Source organism: Aquarana catesbeiana, linkage group LG13, assembly GCF_042186555.1.
Source record: "Aquarana catesbeiana isolate 2022-GZ linkage group LG13, ASM4218655v1, whole genome shotgun sequence".
NCBI lineage: Eukaryota > Metazoa > Chordata > Amphibia > Anura > Ranidae > Aquarana > Aquarana catesbeiana.
Genome location: NC_133336.1, coordinates 171,476,741 through 171,501,941, shown reverse-complemented (window position 1 = coordinate 171,501,941; position 25,201 = coordinate 171,476,741). Strand labels below are relative to the sequence as shown.

Genomic DNA, 25,201 nt, shown 5'->3' with positions numbered 1-25,201 from the left:
AGGTGCTATTTTTAGCGCAATAACGCCTGCAAACCGCCCCAGTGTGAAAGGGGCCTTCCTGTCCCTGTCTCCAAAAGATCTGGATTTCCTTAACTCACCATTTTCACCAAGGGAAGTAGAAACACTTATAAATGCATTGCCTCATAATAAAGCACCTGTCCAGGATGGTTACTCACCTGAATACTATCAATAGTTTCACCCAATATTAATCCCTCACTTGATCCCGGTCTTCAATGCAGCTGTAAAAGATGCCTCATTCCCCCCAGAAATGCTATCGGCCACCATTATAACATTACCAAAACCTGGCAAAACCCCAATGTGCCACAGATTTTCAGAATGATTTCCTTACTGAATGTGGACGTCATATTATACGCCAAACTGATCGCTAACAAGTTATCCATACTTTTACCCCTATTGGTGAAACAAGATGTCCATGTGCTTGTCTGACCTTCTAATAGAACCGCTGGCAGAAAAGATTAGATCTCACCCAGAAATACAACAATATGGTTTACCCATATTAAAAGATTATTACATAGCATCCCTTTTAGATCAGCTGGGACACTAGTTCCTCCCCACTCATCCAAATCACTGGGTCAAGCTTGAGAGAGGGGTAGCACACCCACACTCCCTTGCAATCTCTTACTGATAGGACCTCGTCTAAGCGGGAAATGTCTCCCGGATCATCCGACCATCCGTCCTTCAGTGACAGCTTGGAGTGAGCTTATATCTCACCGCTCCCAAAGATTGCCACTTGATCCAAATACCTCAGGACTCCCTAAAACTGTTATCTCCAGACATCTCTTTCATTAAGTGGAAGGAGCAAGGCATCAGTACCATAGCTGACGTGACAAGAAGGGAGAAAATTATCCCCTTTGAGACTCTAGTCAAGAATTATTCGCTGCCCAATAGAGAACAGTTCATGTATATCAGACTCACACATCTGCTGACCTCCACGCCTCTCTCCCAAGTACTCCCACCATAGGCATGGAAATTTTGGAACCCCCCACACCCACAAGTAAGGGTATTACTTTGTTCTAAGACATACTACATGCTAAATCCATATTTCTTAAAACTCCCCAATTACTCAAATGGGAAAAAGATCTTAACAGCTCATTCTCATATTTGCAATGGGTGAAAGCAATTGATGTAACTATCAATTTTTGCGATGCTCCAACTATTGGGAAACTACCCAAAAGCTGCAACAGAGGTGTTACTTCACCCAATATCTTATGGCTAAATTCTCCAAAGGAACTTCAGACAAGTTCTGGAGGGGATGTGGTCAAGTAGGAACACTGCTCCACATAACCTGGTCCTGTCTCCATCTTCAGAGCTTCTGGGCAGCAGTGTTCAAACTAATTTAGAACATCACAGGTTATTTTCTCAATCCAGATGTAGCCACAGCCATTCTGAGCATTATTGCCCACGATATACATATCACCATTAGGCCAATATGTATGCATATTCTACATGGTGCCAGAGCCACAATACTAAGAAAATGGAAATCAGATGATGTCCCAGAAATAGGAAAAAGTGACCAAGCTAGTAAATGAGGTTCACCTCTTTGAACAAATAATGGCTTCTAAGAAGGGTAAGATGGCTAACTTTGAAGTAATCTATTAATTTTAAAGTGAGAGCGCCAAGGACACCATAGTTGTTCAAACAGCACCTGGGTACCCAATTGATACACTTTAATTCCTTGTTTTTTCTGGTTCATACCCTTTTAGAGCTGTAGATTTAAATGTGTTTTTACATAAGCTGAACAGGTTTTCCCTTTCTCCTTTCCCCCATTTTCTCCTTGTTCTTCCCCCTCTCTTTTCTTATCACCTTTTGAACTAAGGCCAAGGTGCACCTTTTTGTATTTAGTGAGTTTCAAAATATCTAGTGCCTTTAGTTCCATGTAAGCTTAGCTTTTTGACTAGTCGAACAAAAAAGAGTCCGGCTCTCACAACGACAAATAATCTTTGACACTCTCAACAACTTTATTGTGTGTCATGATTAGCTTTGATTACATCATCTTTTTTGTCTTAAAAGTTTGTTACACGCATTGTTACCTTACCTCTAGCTGTTCCCATAACAAATGTCACACCTGCAACATGCATTGTACCTTTCTGTTTATTGAATTGAAAGTCAGCAGCTAATTCAACTACTTAAAAGGGGTTGTACCCCTTTTTTTTTTTAAATAACAAACTTGGTATACTTACCTCCACTGTGCAGATCGTTTTGCACAGAGTGGCTCTGATCTACCTCTTCTGGGGTCCCCCGGCGGCGCTGGTAGCTCCTCTCCGCATCTGGTGCCCACGTTGGAGAAGTGCTCTCCTTGGTGGACACCTGTGCGGGCGTGCTCTTGAGTCCTGCTTTTGCATGTATTCACATACAAAGCAGGACTCGGCCCCGGCCATACCAGACCCTTATCCGAGCACGCAACCTGGCAGGCCACAGGAAAAGAGGGGGGGACGAGAGAGCGCCCCCCCCATCCTGAACCGTACCAGGCCACATGCCCTCAACATGGCGAGGATGTCCCCATGTTGATGGGGACAAGGGCCTCATCCCCACAACCCTTGCCCTTACCCTTGTGGTTGTGGGGGTCTGCGGGCGAGGGGCTTATCAGAATCTGGGGCCCCCTTTAACAAGGGGACCCCCAGATCCCGCCCCCCCCATGTGAAATGGTAATGGGGTACAAATTTACCCCTACCATTTCACAAAAAAAGTGTCAATGTTAAAAAAGACAAGAGACGGTTTTTGACAATTCCTTTATTAATGTCTTCTTCTTTCCCCGCTTCTTCTTCCATGTTCTTCTGGTCTTCATTCGGTTTTCTTCCTCCATCTTGTTCTTCCCCCGCTTCTTCCTCTTCTTCTTCCTTTGATCCTCAGCTTCTTCCTTCGGTCTTCTTGTCCGCATCTTCCTGCGGCGTCTTCTTCCCCGCTTCGTTTTCCGGACGATCCTCATTCATGAGAGGTTCCCGCTGTGTGACGCTTCTGTTCTTCTGACAGTTCTTATATAACTGAGGGTGGGGCCACCCGGTGACCCCGCCCCCCTCTGACGCACGAGGACTTCACGGGGACTTCCCTATGGCTTTCCCCGTGATGTCAGAGGGGGGCAGGGTCACCCAGTTACGTCCCGCTAGTACTTTAGTATACCTGTAAAGCGGCGCATGTTCCCTGTGTTTACAACAGTCCGAGAGCAAAATGACATTTCTAAGAGCCCTTTCACACTGGGGCGGGGGCGGCGTCGGCGGTAAAACGCTGCTATTATTAGCGGCAGTTTACTGTCGGTATGCGGCCGCTAGCGGGGGCAGTTTTACCCCCCCGCTAGCGGCCGAGAAAGGGTTAAATACCACCACAAAGTGCCTCTGCAGAGGCGCTTTGCCGGCGGTATAGCCGCGCCGTCCCATTGATTTCAATGGGCAGGAGCGGTAAAGGAGCAGTATACACACCGCTCCTTCGCGGCTCCGAAGATGCTGCTGGCAGGACTTTTTTTACCGTCCTGCCAGCGCATCGCTCCAGTGTGAAAGCCCTCGGGGCTTTCACACTGGATACACAGCAGCGGCACTTTCGGGTCGGTTTGCAGGCGCTATTATTAGCGCAATAGCGCCTGCAAACCGCCCCAGTGTGAAAGGGCTCTAAAGGAAAAAAAGTCATTTAAAAGTACTAGTGGTAGAGCCGGCAGCTATAATGAATTGTCGGGTCTCTGCAATACTCATAAAAGTCATTGAAAAAAATGCACTGGGGTTCACCCACAGTCCATTACCAGGCCCTTCTGGTATGGATATTAAGGGGAACCCTGCGCCAAAATTAAAAAAAAAATGCGTGGGGTTCCCCCTGTCACGAAGATCCTGCCAGTAACCGGCGTCCCAGGCGCACGGGAACCCGGCCACGGGTCCCATTGCGCATGCGCGCGAGTTCACGGGTGCGGTCACGCACAGGCATGCGCGCGCGCACTCCCGCTGGTGTCAGGCGGGCTATTTAAACCTGCCTGTCACACTCCATCCCCGCTGTCTGCTCTACAGCGTTCTGTGAGTGTTACCTGATCTGATCTGTGTTTCCTGTTATCTGACCCGGCTTTCTGTTTGACGATCCTGCTATCTGCCTGCACCAGACCCTCTTGGCTTGCCTGACCTTCCCTCTGCATTACCCCTGGTACCTCTGCTGTCCGAACGTTACTGACCACCGGCTTGTTGACCCTCCGCTGTGTTCATCAGCTTCCAGTCTGCTATTACTTGCTGTTGTTCCTGGTTCCAGTCCAGCTTCCAGTTTGCCATTACCTGCTGTTGTTCCTGGTTCCAGTCCAGTGTTCCAGGCTATCTTCTGCTGTTGTTCCAGTCCAGCTTCCAGTCTGCTATTACCTGCTGTTGTTCCTGGTTCCAGTCCTGCATTCCAGTCTCTGACCTCAGTCTACTCCTCAGACTACTGACTCCAGAAGGTGCCACCACTACTGGACTTTCAGCAACTGTTGATCCTGCCAGGCACCCATACCACTCTTCACTCCTGGCCCTCTGTCTCCATTCCAGGGGAACGGGAGTGGGAGCTGTAAGGGAGGTCTTTTCCTGCACTTCAGGCTCACAACCTACCAGGTACGTGACACCCCCCAAATTCCATACCGGGCCCTTCAGGTCTGGTATGGATATTAAGGGGAACCCTGTGCCAAAATTAAAAAAAATAAATGGCGGGGGGGTCCCCCTCAAAATCCATACCAGACTCTCCATACCATATAACAAAAAAAGTGTCAAAAATGTTAAAAAAAACAATAGATGGTTTTTGACAATTCCTTTATTAATGTCTTCTTCTTTCCCCGCGTCTTCTTCCATCTTCTTCTGGTCTTCATTCGGTTTTCTTCCTCCATCTTGTTCTTCCCCCGCTTCTTCCTCTTCTTCTTCCTCCGATCCTCTGCTTCTTCCTTTGGTCATCTTGTCCGCATCTTCCTCCAGCTTCTTCTTCCCCGCTTTGTTCTTTGGACGATCCGCACCCATGGGAGGTTCCCGCTGTGTGACGCTTCTGTTCTTCTGACAGTTCTTATATAACCCAGGCCGTTTTTTTCAATGACTTTTATGAGTATTGCAGAGACCTGACAATTCATTATAGCTGCCGGCGCTACCGCTAGTACTTTTAAATGACTTTTTTTTCCTTTAGAAATGTCATTTTGCTCTCGGACTGTTGTAAACACAGGAAACATGCGCCACTTTACAGGCATACTATAGACACCCCCCAGGTACGAAATTTAAAGGAATATTACACTTTTATTGTTTAATTTTAAGCATTATTAAAAGCACTGCTCCCGAAAAAACGGCCGTTTTTAAAACTTTTTTTTTGCACTGATACATGTCCCCTGGGGCAGGACCCAGGATCTCAAACACTTTTTATGACAATAACTTGCATATTAACCCTTAAAATCAGCACTTTTGATTTTTCACGTTCGTGTCCCATAGACTTTAACGGTGTTCACGTGTTCAAACGAATGTTTTGCCTGTTCGCATGTTCTGCTGTGAACTGAACAGGGGGGTGTTCGGCCCATCCCTAGTCCTGTGCGAGTGTGATGTAATTTCAGCCATACGATCTTTATGGCTGAAATCACATTGCACAGAGATCGCAAGTGATTTTCACTGCAGTACGGTGCGAATCACATCCGATCTCTGACATCGCACCAGTGTGAACTGGCTCTTAATGCATAGAATGCATTAAGGTGAAAAACTATGAGGGTTTACAACCCCTGATTAAACTGATTGCTATTTTATTTTTTTTTAAACGAGACTTTACAAACATGTCATACTTACCTTCTCTGTGCAGTTGGTTTTGCACAGAGCAGCCCCGATCCTCCTCTTCTCGGGTCCCTCTTTGCTGCTCCTCGCCCCTCCCTCCTATCGAGTGCCCCCACAGCCAGCAGCTTGCTATGGGGGCACCTGAGCTGAGTCAGAGCTCCGTGTATCCATTCAGACACGGAGCCCCGACCTGGCTCCCCCCCTTTCTCCCCTGATTGGCTGACTGACTTTGATTGACAGCCGCAGGAAACAATGGCGCCTCAGCCAATCAGGAGGAGTGTCCCGAATGGCTAGACATTCGGGGACATTGCTGGAGAGAGATGGGGCTCAGGTAAGTAATTAGGGGGTGCTGAAGGCTTTTTTTATATCTTAATGCATAGAATGCATTAAGATTGAAAAAAAAATTCTGCCTTTAAAACTCCTTTAACTATTTTAGCTCTTTGTACATAAATACCTCCCAACATTTTGAGATGGGAATGAGGGACACCTAATAACAAATGTATGTAGGCATATGACACACCCCCTGCCACACCCCCTTAAAGGAGAATTAACCAAAAAAAAAAAAAGGTTAATTAAATCCAGAAGGGCTTTTTTTTACCACTACTATTCCTTTATATTGGCTTTTAAAATGTACAAATGCAGCAATTTAGAAATCAGATGAAAGGTTTAGTGCTGGGAAACACTTTTTGAAAGATAAAAAGTGCATTTTATATACAACTGTATAGATCAGACCAAAATGAGGGACAAATGGAGGGGAAAGAGGGACAGAGGGACATTGCTCCAAATCAGGGACAGTCCCTCGAAATCAGGGACAGTTGAGAGCTATGTACATATGTAGCACTAACTCACGGTGGAGCTGCTGGTTTAAGCGGGTCTGTTACCTTCACTCTGCTTCCCTCTGTTTCATCGGCACCGGGTCTAGGGTTCCGTTGAGTTTTCAATGCTTTATTAAACAAACGACTTAGGAAGTAGCAGGAAAGAGGTAGAAAGGAAACTCGCAGAAGAAACTCAAATATTCTCTGGTAGGGTTCTCTTGACAAAATGTCCTGGTAGAATTCAAATACTATTTGAAATGCGCTCCCCTCATGGGACACACTCCTTGCTCCCCTAGATAGGCTTCTCTCACCGGTCTAGCAGCCAGCACGCAGCACGAATCAAAGTCTCTGCCACAGACTTGTTTGGGAACAAAATCCGTACGATCAGGGCCGGATTAACATAGGGGCTGGTGGAGCTGCAGCTCCAGGCCCCTCCCTCAATATAGGCCCATGGCAGTGAATATCTGTGTGCCTTCCTGAAGGAAGAGGAGCCCTCTGTGCACACATGGAGGAGACAAGTCAGTGCAGCCGAGTCCTGTCTCTGTGGATGCCTCCTGACTCCTATCACAGGATCTGTTCACTCACACAGATCCTCCTCAGTGTCTGGGAGCTGTCTGGGGGAGGGGCGCTGATGTTCTAACCAGCAGGAGCCCGGGAGGAAGGACATCTTACATGCTGTTGTTGAGATAAGGTCAGTACATTTGTTAGGGAGATGTTTTATTGTGCTAGGGGAAAAACTGCTGCTTCCCCCCATGTAATGTGCCCACCATGTCATGTCATGTGCATTGCAGTGCCCCCATGTAATGTGCTGTGCCCACCATGTCATGTGCCTTGCAGTGCCCCCCATGTAATGTGCTGTGCCCACCATGTCATGTCATGTGCATTGCAGTGCCCCCCATGTAATGTGCTGTGCCCACCATGTCATGTCATGTGCATTGCAGTGCCCCCCATGTAATGTGCTGTGCCCACCATGTCATGTCATGTGCATTGCAGTGCCCCCCATGTAATGTGCTGTGCCCACCATGTCATGTCATGTGCATTGCAGTGCCCCCCATGTAATGTGCTGTGCCCACCATGTCGTGTCATGTGCATTGCAGTGCCCCCCATGTAATGTGCTGTGCCCACCATGTCGTGTGCATTGCAGTGCCCCCATGTAATGTGCTGTGCCCACCATGTCGTGTGCATTGCAGTGCCCCCATGTAATGTGCTGTGCCCACCATGTCATGTCATGTGCATTGCAGTGCCCCCCATGTAATGTGCTGTGCCCACCATGTCATGTCATGTGCATTGCAGTGCCCCCCATGTAATGTGCTGTGCCCACCATGTCATGTGCATTGCAGTGCCCCCCATGTAATGTGCTGTGCCCACCATGTCATGTGCATTGCAGTGCCCCCCATGTAATGTGCTGTGCCCACTATGTCATGTCATGTGCATTGCAGTGCCCCCCATGTGCTGTGCCCACTATGTCATGTCATGTGCATTGCAGTGCCCCCATGTAATGTGCTGTGCCCACTATGTCATGTGCATTGCAGTGCCCCCATGTAATGTGCTGTGCCCACCATGTCATGTCATGTGCATTGCAGTGCCCCCCATGTAATGTGCTGTGCCCACCATGTCATGTCATGTGCATTGCAGTGCCCCCCATGTAATGTGCTGTGCCCAGTATATCATGTGCATTGCAGTGCCCACCATGTAATGTGCTGTGCCCACCATGTCATGTGCATTGCAGTGCCCCCATGTAATGTGCTGTGCCCACTATGTCATGTCATGTGCATTGCAGTGGCCCCATGTAATGTGCTGTGCCCACCATGTCATGTGCATTGCAGTGCCCATGTAATGTGCTGTGCCCACTATGTCATGTGCTGTACATTGCAGTGCCCACCATGTCATGTGCTGTACATTGCAGTGCCCACCATGTCATGTGCAGTGCCCACCATGTAATGTGCTGTGCCATGCAGTGATCCCACCAAGTAATGTACAGTGCCCACCATGTAATGTGATGTGCCATGCAGTGCCCACCATGTCATGTGCAGTTCCCACCATGTCATGTGCCCACCCTGCCATGTGTTGTGCCCAGCATGTAGTGTGTTGTGCCCACTGTGCAATGTGCTGGGCTGTTCAGCAGTGCCCACCATGTCATGTGCAGTTCCTAACATGTAATGTGCAGTTGCATTGCCCACCATGAAATGTGCTATGCCATGCAGTGCCCACCATGTAATGTGTTGTGCCATTCAGTGCCCACCATGTAATGCGCTTTGCCCACCACGTCATGTGCTGTGCCATGCAGTGCCCTCCATGTAATGCGCTGTACCCACCATGTAATGTGCTGTGCCATGCAGTGCCAACCGTGTCATGTGCAGTGCCCACCATGTAAATTACTGTGCAGTGCCCACCCTGTTGTGCTGTGTTGTACCCACCATGTCATGTGCTGCGCCATGCAGTGCTTACCATGTAATGTGCTGTACATTGTCCACCATGGCATGTGCCGTGCAGTACCCACAATGGAAAGCGCTATGCAGGGCTCACCATGTCATGTGCAGTGTCCACCAATTAGGCCTCATGCACACAGGCTGTTAAAATAACGTTATGAAAACGCCAGTATCTTTGCAGTGATTTTTTTTTTACTTTTTTCAGCTTTTTTCAAGGTTTTTGCAATAGCGTTTGAGCGTTTTTGAGCGTTTTTCCGCGTTAGCGTTCTTGAGTGTTTTTGAGCGTTTTTCCGTGTTAGCGTTTCTGAGCGTTTTTTAGCGTTTTTTTTTTTCAATGGACCAAAAATGTCAAAAAACGTTGGTGAATGACGTTTTTGAGCGTTTTTGAGCGTTTATCAGCGTTAGAGCGTTTTTACAGCTGAAAAACGTCTCTCAGAACCCACTGGTCCTGGGTTTTTTTTACAGCTTAAAAACACCTATGCCATTTGCAGCTCAAAAAGGCCTAGGTGGACATGAAGCCATAGACTAACATAGACGGGCCTTTTTAAGCTGAAAAAAAGCTCAAAAAAGCAGCTGTAAAAACGTCCGTGTGCATGAGGCCTTAATGTGCTGTGCTCACAATGTAATGTGCTGTGCTGTGTCATGCAGTGCCCACCGTATCATGTGCTGTGCAGTGCCCACCATGCCATGTGCAGTACCCACCATATAATATGCTGTGCCCACCATATAATGTGCTGTGCAGTGCCCACTTGTAATGTGCACTGCCCACCATGTAATGTGCTCAGCTGTGCCCGCCATGTCATGTGCTGTGCTCACCATATAAGGTCCTGTGCCCACCGTGTGCATGTGCTGTGTTGTGCCCACCGTGTGCATGTGCTGTGTTGTGCAGTACCAACCATGTCATGTGCTGTGCCCACCATATAATGAACTGTGCCTACCTTGTAATGTGCTGTATTGGGCAGTGCCAACAGTGTAATTTGCTGTGCCCGCCATGTAATGTGCTGTGCTTTGCCCACCATTAAATGTGCTGTATCCATGTATCCACCATGTAATGTGTAGTGCCAACCATGTAATGTAATGTGCTACCCCCCCCCCCCCCCCCCCGTGTAATGTACTATGCTGTGCCCCCCTCACTCTCACCCCCCTCTCTCTCTCTCTTTCACCCTGTTCTCTCTCTCGCCCCCTTCAACCCCCTCTTTCCTACCACCCTCTCTCTTTCACCCTCTCTCTCTTTCACCCTCTCTCTAGTCCCCTTTTTCTCACCCCCTCTCTCTCGTCCCCATCTCTCTCATTCAATGCCTTTCTCTCTCTTTTCCCCCTATCTAACTATCACCCCCCCCCCCTCTCACACCCCTCTCTCTCTTTAATTTAATTCAACAAAAAATTGTTTGCGTTTTCATTTTATTTATTTTCATAAAAAGGCCCACCAAAATCCTTAGCACCAGGCCCATGTTGCTCTTAATCTGGCCCTGCGTACGATCCTCTGCCACAGGATGCATTGGTTTTTCTGTAGTGAAAGTCAGCCACAGTGCTTGAACCTTTAAGCCGAGCCGGCAACACTATGCTGTATAGTTACTTTTGGATACGTCCTCCAACCGAGTCACCAGGCCCCTCTATAGACCAGCACACCGCGTGATCTCTCCAAGACGGGTCCTCCCCTGGGATCTCCTCGGCTGTCCAGCTTCGTCACACAGGACCGACAGCTCAGGACCATTCCTCGGCCGTGGTGGTAGGCTCCAGACAAGCCTCTGGACCCACCCCTGCGCCGCTGTATCGTGGGCCTCCCTAACAGAGGACCACGAGGTAGCTCCTTAATGCATACCTGTCGGCCAGGAGGGCCAGCAGGTGGCTGTAAAAACGAACCCCAAAATATGGCGTCTGTCCCATAAATACCCTCGCCCAGAATGCAACTTGGAGGACCACCTCCACCGAGCGTGCCTCCGGGACAGAGGAGCATCCATTAGCTTCAGCACGTTGCCTTTCCAACCCTGACCAGTGAAAACAGCGACACCCACCGGTCAGCACGGAAACACCCACAACGTCAGCCAAGCTGGAACAGAGGCGAACGTTAACCTTCCTAACGCACAATTTACTAAATTTACCTAATCTGCGGTAGATTGCAAATCTACCAGCGCTACACATAGTACGTCCAAAGAGTAAAGGAATAAGCACAAGTAGCAGCCATCAGCTTGAGCCGGTTTTCCTTTAGCTAGCTCCCAGCTGTAAAATGAATGTCATCCAGTGTCTGTAGAGCTGCTTTACAGTGTGGGCAGTGTGGATACCTCCCCCCATGGGGTTCCTGGACTACCTCGCTGTTCAGGAACCACATCCACTGGCTTCAGGATGCCGAGTAGGAGGAGAATAAAGAATATCTGTTCCTTGAACAGTGAATAAAGCTGGAATCGGCGATGATTTAGTCAGTTCTGGTTTCTGAGCCATCATTCTCTGGCTGACACAGTCAGGGAGGAATGGAACTAAACAGATCCCTGTTAGCTGCTTTGAAAGGGCAGAGGAGACATTGGGGTCTATTAGAGGAGGAGTACCTGTCACCTGCCCAATGCTATCACATGGGGGGTTTGTTAACCCCTTGCGATAACAATAAAGTTAACTATTTCACGACTGCCCTAGAGCAGTTTTTCTGGGTCGCAATGCGCACCACCGGCAGCCCACTCCCATTGTGATTGTGCACAGTGGGAGCCGATCAGCAGGTATCACGGACTCGATGTCAGCTGGCACCCACCGATCCTTCTGTACACAGGCAGAGTGGCGATCTGTCTATGTAAACAAGGCAGATTACCGTTCTGTCAGCAGGGAAGGGATGGATCCTGTGTTCCTGCAAAGTAAAAACATGGATTAATGCCTTCCCCTAGTAAAAACACTGGCTAGGCACACAGTTAACCCTTTGATCGCCCCTGATGTTAACCCCATTCCAGTCAGTATCATTAGTACAGTGACAGTGCAAATTTTTAGCACTGATCACTGCATTAGTGTCACTGGTTCGCAAAAAAGTTAGTGTCCGATTTGTCTGCCACAATATCGTAATTCCCAGGGGCGGACTGACCATTCGGGCACTCAGGCACTGCCCGAGGGCCCCATGCCACTAAGGGGCCCCATCAGGGTTGCCAGCCTCAATAAAACCAGGGACAGTATGTAAAAATCTGTGTTTTTTAAAAATCCCAAGATTATAGCTGCCCCGCCTCTCCAGTACCTTTTTCAGTGTGTGTACATGTATTCTGTGTGTGTATACTGTGTGTGTGTGTACTGTATGTGTGTATATTGTGTGGCCCCATAATCTTCTCCTATTGCTTGGGGGCCCCATAATCTTCTCCTATTGCCTGGGGGTCCCATAATCTCCTATTGCCCGGGGGCCCCATGAGTTGGCAGTCCGCCCCTGGCAGTGCCGCTATAAGGCGCTAATTCACCACCATTACTAGTAAAAAAATTAAAAAAAAATTAAAATTCCATAAATATATCCCATAGTTTGTAGATGCTATAACTTTTGAGCTACTTTTGGGATTTTGTTTACCAAAAATATGTATCAGAATACATATTGGCCTAAACTGATTAAGAAATTCGATTTTTTACATTTTTTTATTGGATATGTTTTATAACAGAAAGTAAAAAATATTGTTTTTTTTTTAGCAAAATTGTCGCTCTTTTTTTATTTATAGTGCAAAAAATAAAACACTGAAACAACAGCAACCTCCGCGGCAATGGTGTCAATACTTATAAAAACATGAATGATTCATAAAAAAATCATAGACAAAGTTACCACAAGTGAGAAAATATATAAATTAAAAATTCCCAAAACACATATAACAAGCTGCTCCCCAGATTTGAACAAAAAAGGTCAAATGTGAATAATATTTGATAAAGGGGGCGCTAGAAAACTACAAAAAAAATTGTTTGAGTGAAAAAAACCAAAAAACCCAAATGGATTAGTGTGCTAGTTAAGAAAAATATATATGTAAAAGAGTGACAATCACAATAAGTAAGTGAAAAGACTTATATATACAATAATGCTGTATTGAAAATAATAGTAATTAATTGTCCCAATCCAGTGAACAATACAAAAAAAACACAGAAGTGATATCTTCACATATGTGCCAAATTCTTGCTGATGATATAAAGAGTTCCGTACTTCAAGGTCTAATTTTCCTCTTTGGTGACGGAACTCTTTATATCATCAGCAAGAATTTGGCACATATGTGAAGATATCACTTCTGTGTTTTTTTGTATTGTTCACTGGATTGGGACAATTAATTACTATTATTTTCAATACAGCATTATTGTATATATAAGTCTTTTCACTTACTTATTGTGATTGTCACTCTTTTACATATATATTTTTCTTAACTAGCACACTAATCCATTTGGGTTTTTTGTTTTTTTTCACGCAAACAATTTTTTTTGTAGTTTTCTAGCGCCCCCTTTATCAAATATTAAAAAATAAAACACGCAGAGGTGATCAAATACCACCAACAGAAAGCTCTATTTGTTGTAAAAAAAGGACATACAGTTTATTTGGGAACAATGTTGCACAACTGCGCAAAAGTAACGCAGTGCCGTATCGCAAAAAGTGGCCTGGTCATGAAGGGGGGTAAATCTTCCAGAGGGCAAGTGGGTAAAAAAAAAAGTAAAAAAAAAAAAAATTATATATAGAAAATATAAATTTATAAAAAAAAAAAAAATCAAGTAACCCCTGTTGCCCCGCACACACCCACAAACGCAAATCCTTGCCCAGGCTGCGCAGGTGTTTGTAAACTGCAATCGCACCACACATGTAAGGTATTTCTGCAAATGTTGGAGCAAAAATTCTAGCAGCAGAGCCAGTGGTGGCCCATAATGCAGGGTGCCGCCCCCCCCCCCCCCCCCAATCTATGCGTCTGGCCCCTTAATCTAAATGCGGGGTGGGGTGCCGCTCACGTGGATTCCAATGGGTTTTTTTTTTTTTTTTAGAAACACGTGATTAGAACCAAAGGCTCATATAGGCTTCAAAAAAGGGTGGGCTCAGGGGGCAGAGCACTGCGCTCAAGCCCACTCAGTTGTGTGACAATAGTGAAATAATATTCGCTATTGTCTTCCTGATTCTCCTCCTAGCCAGTCAGGAAGCGGGTCCTGAGACCCCTCACCCGATTGGCTGAGAGGAGAAGCGATCCTATTGGCCACCGAGGAATAGGAGGGAGGAGACGCAGGGGAGACACCATTGTTTGCTGCCCCCCCCCCCCCAAAAAAAAACAAATATACCACCAGCCACCAATGAGCAGAGCTCACAGCTAACAACACTGAACTGATGAGCAGTAAAGGCTTTAAAAGTGTCACTAGTGAGATTTTCAGTATCGCTGTATTTTGTAATATCACAGTTGCACGCAATTTTATATTCTTTTAAAGAATTTTAAATATTGACATGTTTGGTATCTATTGATTCGATGCAACCCCATCTTTTATATTACACGAATAAATTGGGTATTATGTTATACAGTATATCTTAATGTATTTTTTCCTGAAAAATTGCATGTGATAAACAGCTGCGCAAATATTGTGAAACCTAAAAAATTAGAACAGCCATAATTTTCTTCTGCAGGGCCTCTGCTTTCAGGAAACACAACTTTTGTTTTAATGGGGGAGGGGTTACAGTAATGTCTATTAAAATATGCAGATTCTGACACATGCAAAAACCTTGAAAAAGTTTCCCCGGCAGACAAGTGGGTAATGCTTTCAACTTCCAAAATGCTGAGGATTTAATACTAACTTCAATCTCTGTGCTTGTTAGCAAGCAACAGAAGGTCAAGTCGGTTCTATTGGAATTCAACGATTTGGACCAGCCGGCCTCATGCATGCAGCAAAGGTCCTGCAACCAGAATACAGGGGAGCTGGGGCAGCACAGCTCGGAGGAGCTCATAGTGAAAGCATCTTAGAAGAGAAGGGGCGGGGCTGACAACTAGTTTCAAAGCAGTCACGCCCCCTTTCTCGGGCTGTACGTGACAGCTTGGCGTGGCTTGAGCCACAACTCCGCCCCTACTCCGGCTTTGCTCATGCGCAGTTTAGCTGTCCCGGTGGGAAGGGCGGGGCTGTTTATACAGATCTGTCATCTGTCGTTCTGTATCGGGGAGGAGCCCGGCCAGCACACAGCGGAGACATGCTTAGCTTACCGGCCGGAGATTTACAGGAGAAGCGGGTGATCGGGAGCGGGGGGTTCGGTGTGGTGTACAGAGCACGGAGCAGGAAGCTGGGGATGGAGGTGGCGGTGAAGATTCTGAATCGGGAGAGCTGGTAAGAGACCGTCATGTGATCGTACCGATCATTCTATAGACCGATCAGATCTCATCCGATGTGTCCTGTGCAGAGTCCTCCTGATCCCTAAAATACAATAGAGGTCTGATCAGTGGTGACCCCACAATCCCATCACAACGTCCCATCGATTATTAAAAATCAATTGACTTCATTGAAGTCATTCTGATCGATCCAGAACAGAAGAACTGATCATAAGAAACTAGATTGATCAATATGATTGGTAACGGTGGCTGTACACACTCCAATCAATCATCAATTCAGTTTACGATCGATCTCTTCTAACGGAAACAATTTTATCTTTAGTGTACAACCCGTTTGATCGATATGCCACACACACAGGGAAGGGGATTCCGAGCAATCGTTATGATATGATTGTCGTTTACCATCGTTAGTTATTGATCGTATCTCTGTTTCCTCCATGTGATCTCATCGTCTAATCCAAGTGGTCTCCAAACCGCAGCCCTGGGGCCGAATGCGGCCCTTTGCTTGCCTCTATCTGGCCCTTGGGGCACTATTCCATTCACAACAGACACCAATGATGAGGCATCATTCCTCCCACTGACACCAATAATGGGGCACTATTGCTCCCACTAAAACTAATGATGGGGCATTTGAGGCTAGGCAAACTAATGATGGGGCATTTGAGGCTAGGCAAACTAATGATGGGGCATTTTCTACTCCCGCTGGCCACAGTCCGGCCCTCCTAAACTCTGAAGGACAGTAAACTGGCCCTTTGTTTAGAACAGGGGTCTTCAAACTGCGGCCCTCCAGTTGTTCAGGGACTTCAATTCCTATCATGTCTAGTCATGTCTGTGAATGTCAGAGTTTTACAATGCCTCATGGGAAGTGCAGTTCTGCAACAGCTGGAGGGCTGCAGTTAGAGGATCCCTGGTTTAGAAAGTTTGGAGACCCCTGGTCTAAATGATTGAAGCCCCATCGTATTTATCAACACAGGATCTCAGTGCTGGTGATCCATGAAAAATGATCGATACAATTCCACCCCGGTTCATCGAATCCCGATCTGCATTGAGTCAGACACATTTGTGGTGCCCTTAAAGCGGTATTAAAGGATAAGTTCACTTTAAAAAAAATAAATAATAATGCACATTTTGTTGCAGGTAAAAAAAAATTATTATTATTTTTTTTTTTTTTATGGGAGCCTGTAAAGCATTGCACCAGGGATCTGCAGATTGTTGGTGCCAAGCAGGTCTCCTGCAGATCTGTCAGTGTATCTGTGTGCCGTTCATCCCGTACATCGGCAAGCAGATACAATGTCAGTGGTAGTACAGTGATAACTACAAGCCGACAGCCGCAAAGGATGTTGGGACTTGTAGTTCATTCATACACAGAGCTGTGTGAATGAATGACGCGGCTCTGTGGGAGGAGCCCTGCACGGCCACGCTGATTTAAAAAAGCTGACAGATAGTGCGGGGAACTTCTCCCCATACTGCTGTCACAGGGAAGGGGATCGGGCGGCGGCTGCAGCATATCAAAGCTTATATCGCAGCTTATCCAATCATTGGATGATATGGGCTGTTTCCTTTTTTTAGGCTTTTTTTTTTTACTGGTGATCTGGCCAGTAAGGCTGGCCATACATTATACAATTTTCTTGTTCAACTTTCCTTTAGATTTACCAAAACCATATAATATGAGGTCAAACCTAAACACTTTTAATTTGTATGCAATCAGGCAGGCCTTTTCACTACATAGTTGAAGGTAAATCTAAAGGAAATTGAATAAGAAAGTTGTATAGTGTATGGCCAGCCTTATGCTGGCCATACACTATACAGAAAATCGGCCGAACCCATTTTCGAAAAACGAACGTTCGACCGTGACCGCAAACGATCGTGCCATCATATAATGTCCGATAATCTGTTCAGTGGACATGAATAAATAATTTTGTGTTCGTTTTTTTACATATACCTAGTGCAGGCAGTTCGGACGGGAAACACATTAACCTTGCAATTTATCGTACGTTCGGCAGAAATTTTCCAAACATGCCGTTCGTTTTTTTTCCACAAAAACGTCACAAACGATTATCGATTTGTACCCACTAACTTGCCGAAAAACGAACGAAGTGTCCATACGAACGATTTTTCGGCCGATTTTTCGTATAGTGTATGGCCAGCATTAGTCTGTCATCTCTCAAAAGAACAAGCTCTCCAGCAAAATGTATCAGTTTACATGGATGACACAAACCAGGGCTCAACAAACCCCAGGTCACCAATGGCGACAAGAAATTTTGTGCTGGCGCCAGGGGTGCTGCCTCAAAGTCTCCCCGCACCCTGCGTGTGCCCTTGGGCTCCGCTTGCCCTTCGGCAGGCCTGGGGCCGGCATAGCTGGTGCCGTCAGGTAGAGGGGGCGGGAGGAGAGCGGACATATGTCCACTCCTCTCCCCTTCTGGTTGTTGATCCGGAAGAGACATGTGACATTATTTCCGGGTCCCCATTCACAATTTCACTCTGCCAACACTGTCAGTGAAGAAAGGAAAGCCATTAACCAGCTTTCCTGTGATGGCAGACATTTACACTGATTATCAGTGTAGCCTATCAGTGCCCATGAATCAGTGCAACCTATCAGTGCCCATGAATCAGTGCAACCTATCAGTGCCCATGAATCAGTGCAGCATATCAGTGCCCATGAATCAGTGCAGCATATCAGTGCCCATGAATCAGTGCAGCATATCAGTGCCCATGAATCAGTGCAACCTATCAGTGCCCATGAATCAGTGCAGCCTATCAGTGCCCATGAATCAGTGCAGCATATCAGTGCCCATGAATCAGTGCAGCATATCAGTGCCCATGAATCAGTGCAGCATATCAGTGCCCATGAATCAGTGCAGCATATCAGTGCCCATGAATCAGTGCAGCATATCAGTGCCCATGAATCAGTGCAGCATATCAGTGCCCATGAATCAGTGTAGCATATCAGTGCCCATCATCAATGCAGCCTATCAGTGCCCATCAATAATCAGTGCAGCCTATCAGTGCCCATCAATCAGTGCAGCCTATTGTTAAGATTAATATTAAGAGCTTCAATCGAGCTCAAAGGTTATCTGCTGCTGTCTCTAATTGGAAAGTGTGGATATGCATGCATATAAAAGTAAAACTCTGAGACACACTCACAGCAGGATTACTTCTTACACTTCTGATTTAATAACCCTTTCATGACTAAGCCTATTTTTGAAATTTGGTGTTTACAAGTTAAAATCCGTATTTTTTGCTAGAAAATTACTTAGAGTTCCCAAACATTATATATATTTTTTTAGCAGAGAATCTAGAGAATAAAATGGCCATTGTTGCAATATTTTTTATCACACGGTATTTGTGCAGCGGTGTTTTAAACGCAAATTTTTGGAAAAGGGACACTTTCATGAATTAAAAAAAATCCAAACAGTAAAGTTACCCCAATTTTTTTGTATAATGTGAAAGATGATGTTACGCTGAGTAAATAGATACCAAACATGTGACCCTTTATAATTGCACGCACTCGTGGAATGGCGATGAACTACGGTACCTATGAATTTCCATAGGCAACGCTTTAAATTTTTTTTATGGTTACCAGGTTTGAGTTACAGAGGAGGTCTAGGGCTAGAATTATTGCTCTCGCTCTGACGATCGCGGCTTTACCTCACATGTGTGATTTGAACACCGTTTACATATGCGGGCGCGACTTCCGTATGCGTTTTCTTCGCTGCGCGAGCGAAGAAAAAAATTTTTTTTTTATTTTATTTATTTTTTTACTTTATAAATTGTGTTTAAAATTTTTTTTTTTTTTTAACTTTTATTGCTGTCACAAGGAATGTAAACATCCCTTGTGACAGTAATAGGTGGTGACAGGTACTCTTTATGGAGGGATCGGGGGTCTAAAAGACCCCCGATCCCTCCTTTGCACTTCAAAGTATTCAGATCGGCGAAAACGGCAATTCTGAATACTGTATATTTTTTGAAAACCGGCGCCATTGGCAGCCGAGTAAACGGGAAGTGACGTCATGACGTCGCTTCCGCGTTTACAATGAGAAGGCTGGAACGAAGCCGCCCACAGCTTCGTTCCAGCCCGCCCCCAGCCGCCGAAGGCACACGATTGGACACCGGGCACGGTGTGAGCAAGTCCGTTCATTCTGAAAGTCCGGCGAAAGTCCGTCGGAAAGACGGGCGGACTTAGCCCGCCGGAAAGTCCGGTCGTGTGTGGGCAAGTCCGTCCATTTTAAAGTCCGGCGCACCTGGCGGACAAAGTCCATCGGAAAGTGTGCCGGACCAAGTATGCCAGAAAGTCCGATTGTGTGTACGCGGCATAATAGGTACATCTCATTGGTTAAGATAAAAAGAAAATGGAGAATCTTCATGTCAAGGTTTGGCTGCCCTTGATTTTATCTTCAGTTCCGCGTTCTTCTGATGTGTGGGATGTAGGGTGTACCCGCCATCTTGAGAAAATACTTATATAATGAGTAAGGAAAAAAATATGTATGCACATAAGAAAATAGACATTTTCAGATTATTATTATTATCTACATCACATTCCTTCACACTATCAGTGCCCATCAATCAGTGCAGCCTATCAGTTCCCATTAATGCAGCCTATCAGTGCTCATCAGTGAAGGAGAAAAAATGCTTATTTGCAAAATTTTATTACAGACACACAGATTTTTTTTTTTTTTAGTTTGTTTAGCAAAAAAAAAGAAAAGCCCAAGTGGTAAATAAATACCACCAAAGGAAAGCCCTATCTGTCTAAAAAAAAAAAAAAAAAGGGATACAAATCTCATATGAGTGCAGTGTAGCATGACTGCGCAATTGTCAGTCAAAGTGTGACAGCGCTGAAATCTGAAAATCGGCCTGGGCAGGAAGGGGGTGAAAGTGTCCGATATTGAAATGCTTAAAGTGACTGAAGGTTCTCACTTGTGACATTTTAATAAAATTCTGATTACGGCTGCTTGTGTGAATCAGCCCTAAAACTCAGGCAACATTTTTACTATTCCAATGATAAAAATTCTATTATCACAGAAAAATCTGCAGCTTCTCCCACAATCCACAGGCGCTGTGATAGGTTACAGGAAAACCGCACCCAAACTAAAAGGTCCCATTACTTTTCCGGGAACTTGGCATATGAAGCTTGCCTGTGTGCCTTTGTGGGTATATTTGCCATGTCAGGTTAAAAAAGGGAAGCGAAATGATCGTGTTCAATGCGGTTACTCAACAGGAAGGTCAGAATGAACAACATTTCTACTATTTGTGTGGTCTTCCCTTTTTTTTGTGGCAGTGCTTTACAGAGAACAGTGAACAATTTAATATTACCATGACTTTTTAGATGAGCTCAGCCTGTGTACCGACAGCAGCAGTAAACACTTACTTTACATTAAGGTCGTCTTCACATATGTGGTGAATAGAAGGTAAAAACAGATGGGTGGTCCGTGTTTGTGCCACTCACTTGACCTACCAACTGTTAAAAAAATACATGTATAGGCCCTTGAGAGAGGAGGTGTTGTAGGGATAAGATGGTGGAAAGTAGCTGGGGAGGCTAAAGGTCCATGGTAATATCATGAGTGGCTTTAGAACCTAATTTGTATGTTGGCATAGACAGTGGGAAAATGGGCTTGACAATGGGGGAGTGTGCCCCGAAATACAACCTAGTTACTGCACACAACCTGAAAGAAAGCAGGCAATCGGCTTTTTACGAAAAAATTCATGTTTTACTGTACTAGGTCAGTATACTACTTTGGTGGAATTCTCCCATTTTTCAAAGAATCTTCAAGATCATGCTATTTCCATCCAAAGATTTACACTTCATTTCAATTACTGACACCCAGTTATACTGTAATTATACTCTGTAGCGGTCTTTTTTTCAAAAATGTTTAACCTTGAAATATTCAGATCTCAGTTAACCTCTGCTAAAATAAATTAATTGGGGGGGGGGGAACGCCCCTTTTACAGTGACAGAAGGCCACCCTTACATTGGTTATCAGTGGGAAGAATTGCCCCCCCCCTAGAAAGCCACCCTTAAGGACAGGTAAAAAAATGTCATGTCTGCCAAGTGGCATTGGACCCATGTAGGCACCATCAGATGGGAGGTCAATAGCCACAGCTCAAGGAACCCCCTTGCAACCTCTGGAACAGTCTTTCTCAACCTTTTTCATATTGAAGAACCCTTAAGATTAACCTTCTGGCACGGGGAACCCCTGCTAAAAATTACTAAATCTACAGCCCTTGGCACATTATGATGATGGTTAGTGAGAAGAATGCTCTATACCAGGGGTCATCAATCTTTCCAAACAAAGGGCTAGTTTACTGTCCTTCAAATATTAAGGGAACCAGACTGTGGCCAGTGGGAGTAGAGAATGTCCTGCTGTCAGTGGGAGTAAACCTCTTTCTAGGGCGAGGGATAGTGCCCCACCGTTTGTGTCAGTGGGAAGAATAGTGCCTCATCGTTGGTGTCAGTGGGAAGAATAGTGCCCCATCGTTGGTGTCAGTGGGAAGAATAGTGCCCCATCGTTGGTGTCAGTGGGAAGAATAGTGCCCCATCGTTGGTGTCAGTGGGAGGACTAGTGCCCCATCGTTGGTGTCAGTGGGAGGACTAGTGCCCCATCGTTGGTGTCAGTGGGAGGACTAGTGCCCCATCGTTGGTGTCAGTGGGAGGACTAGTGCCCCATTGTTGGTGTCAGTGGGAGGACTAGTGCCCCATCGTTGGTGTCAGTAGGAGGACTAGTGCCCCATCGTTGGTGTCAGTAGGAGGACTAGTGCCCCATAAACTGTGTCAGTAGGGGGAATAGACTGGCACGAACTATGCCCCACTGTTGCTGGCCGGGGGGGGGTGGAGTGTAATGTCCTAAGAGCTGGATAAAAGCAAGCAAAGGGCCACAGTTTGGAGACCACTGCTCCTATACATTTGTGGTCAGGGTGAGGAAGTCACCCTTATACATAGCTAACCATGGTCAATGGTGTCTGTGGTTACTTACCTGAGAGACAGAAACTGCTCCTTGCTGAAGGAACTCCTAGCAACCTCTGGAGGAACTCTGGTTGAGAAAGGCTGCTCTGGAGGAATCTGGAATTATGCAGGCACCATCAGATGGGAGGTCAATCAGCCACCGTTCAGGGAACACCTTGCACCCTCCAGAGGAACGTTAGGGTTCCATGAAACCCTGGTTGAGAATGGCTGCTTTAAAGTATTTCGTAGATGGTTTTATTCGCTTAAGTGGTTTATGGGCAGTATTGTTTGTGTTTTATCAATTTATGCAATTGATACATTATACTTTTTCTTTTACTAGTTTAAGTGCCGAGTTTTGCAGTCTTATGAAAGAAAAAGACATGATGATGAAAGCAAATTCAACATATGTTCTTCGTGTTCTCGCCATATATGAAAATGAGGATAAAGGGCACATTGAGTATGGATTGGTAATGGAGTATATGCCGCATGGTTCTCTCCACTCTCTTTTCAACACATTTAATGAGAAGAAAGTCCTCGTCCCATGGCCTCTGAGATTTCAGATGCTTCACCAGGTGGCTATAGCAATGAGTTTTCTTCACAGTCTCAATCCAGCTATAATTCACCAAGATCTCAAACCCCAGAATGTCCTGTTACGGAAGGATTTAGATGTTCAGGTCAGTTGCATAGACTGTTAATTTATATGTTGGAGATGTTTTGCCCCGCTTACCTGTGACCAAGCCCCGGTGAGTGGGGCGAAACCCATGGGGGGGGGGGTGGCTGGAGCAACGCTGGCTGTGGCCACATTCATCTACAAACTGGGTTGGTGAGCAGCGCCTTCTCTTCTCTTTGATAACGCTCTTACAACTCTGAATGGTATACTGATGCCAGCTCCGTGCACTGCAACCGGCGGGGAGATCTCTGTCTCAGCTTAGAGCGGCACTGCAAGTTTCATTTGGATCACTATATGTTGGAGATGTTATAATGACCAATATGCAAATAAAACTGAACGTGGCTGTTCTTCCCTATGATGGGATGCTGTTTACAAAGATCACTGGTCCATAGATGGAGTGGATTTGTATATTCAAACAATGTGCAGCGCTTTAACAAGGTAATAAAACAATGAAAAATCGGTATAATATAGCCCAATAATCATAATATTGTGCAAGGTTGTGATTGAGAGCAAAAGTCAATATAAAGGAAAGTTTTTCCAATATACAGTAGACAGTAGTACTAAAAGTAGCAGATATTAACGCATAGCATAACATCCATCCATAAGGTGCACTAAGAATGTGAAAGGTTGTAATTAAAAGCAAAAGTCCATTTAGAGAAAAATTCTTCCAATATACAGTTGCCAGCATAGCATAACATCCATCCATAAGGTATCACCAGGTACATAAGGACAACTCCACACGTGAGACTTCACCCAAACAATGCACTCACCAGATAAAGGAAATAAATAAGCATCAATCTGTAGTTAGGACTCAATCCTCTTTGGCAAATGCCATATGTTGGGGGATAATATCCAGAACACCGCACTAGGTAAAAAAGCTCACCAACCAGGAGCCCAAGAAGATTTATATAGTGTAGTATTTATTGAATTTTAAATTTGCAGCAGTATTAAAGTCACCTCGCCTCAGGCATTCCCTTGATAACGTACGTGGCACGAAACACGTCGGGAGAGGCCTATTTGCTGACGTCTTACTGCCGCTTCCATGTGTTTGGAACGGTGGCTAACAATGTAAGTGCACTAACTTTATATTTTAATACTGCTGCAAATTTTAAAGTCATTAAATTCTACACTATATATAAATCTTCTTGAGCTCTTGTTTGGTAAGCTTGTTTTACCTAGTGCGGTGTTCTAGATATCCCCCAACTTATGGCATTTGCCAAAGAGGATTGAGTCCTAACTATCGATTGATGCGTATTCATTTTCATTTATCTGGTGAGTGCATTGTTTGGGTGAAGTCTTACATGTGGAGTTGTCCTTTGCACCTGGTGATACCTTGTGGGTGGATGTTATGCTATGCTGGCAACTGTATATTGGAAGAATTTGTCTCTATATGGATTTTTGCTTTTATTTACAACCTTTCACATTCTTTATACACCTGGTGAACCATATGGATGGATGTTATGCTGTGCGTTAATATCTGCTCTTTTAGAAGAACTTTCCTTTATATGGACTTTTGCTCACAATCACAACCTTCCACATTATTATGATTATTGGGCTGTATTATACAGATTTTTCATTGTTATATTACCTTGTTGAAGTGCTGCACATTGTTTGAATATACTGATTACAAGGGCTGTATAGTCACCTTGGATGCTAGCTGCTGATGTAGGTGGAGCGCTCGCTATTTATATTGCTGTTTGAAGGAAGGAAATTAGCTTGATTTTCCCATCAACACAGAAGTGCTGACAGAGTAATCCCTCCCGCTGAGCTATTTTGTTCATCCAGGTGGGGCAGGGGAAAACGCCGCACCATCCCCCTCCCCGAGAGAAGATGGTGATCATTGCTAGCGGCTATAACAGCCTCTTGCAATAATCGCATGTAAAATCTGGCAGGCTGATTGTACCCAAGTTGATCGCTCAACTTAGGTACATTCTGCCTGCCCATACATGGTTGAAATCTCGGCCAGTTGCTGCTGAACCAACTACTACAGAGATTTTCAGCTTTCCTAGCAACAAGCTAGACCAGGAGTCTCCAAATTTTCTAAACAAAGGGCCAGTTTACAATCCTTCAGACTTTAACCCCTACAAATGGCGGCTGTGCCAAATAAACAACCCCCTGTGGTCCGTGTACAGAAAGGAAGCTGCTCACATAGGACCTAGAAGATTGAATCTATCACTGTAGAAACACTGACTACTACAGTAATTGTCAGCTCTTCCAGTGGCCCCCAGTCATTTGATGGGAATGCACTCTCCTCCTGCTTATAATTATAGCAATATAACATCAATATAATCCAGTATATCATTACTCACTATTTGGAGAATA

At 45.4% G+C, this 25,201-nt stretch overlaps 1 protein-coding gene across 1 annotated transcript in view; it reads left to right on the top strand.

Moving 5' to 3' along the window:
* Positions 1-15,038: 15,038 nt before the first annotated feature.
* Positions 15,039-25,201, top strand: part of LOC141117161 (ankyrin repeat and protein kinase domain-containing protein 1-like) — a 54,438-nt gene continuing 44,275 nt past the window's right edge. The window contains exons 1-2 of the mRNA XM_073609830.1: positions 15,039-15,270; positions 22,550-22,883. Coding sequence (XP_073465931.1) covers positions 15,137-15,270; positions 22,550-22,883 — 468 coding nt within the window. The 5' untranslated portion in view covers positions 15,039-15,136. The remainder of the gene's footprint in view (positions 15,271-22,549; positions 22,884-25,201) is intronic.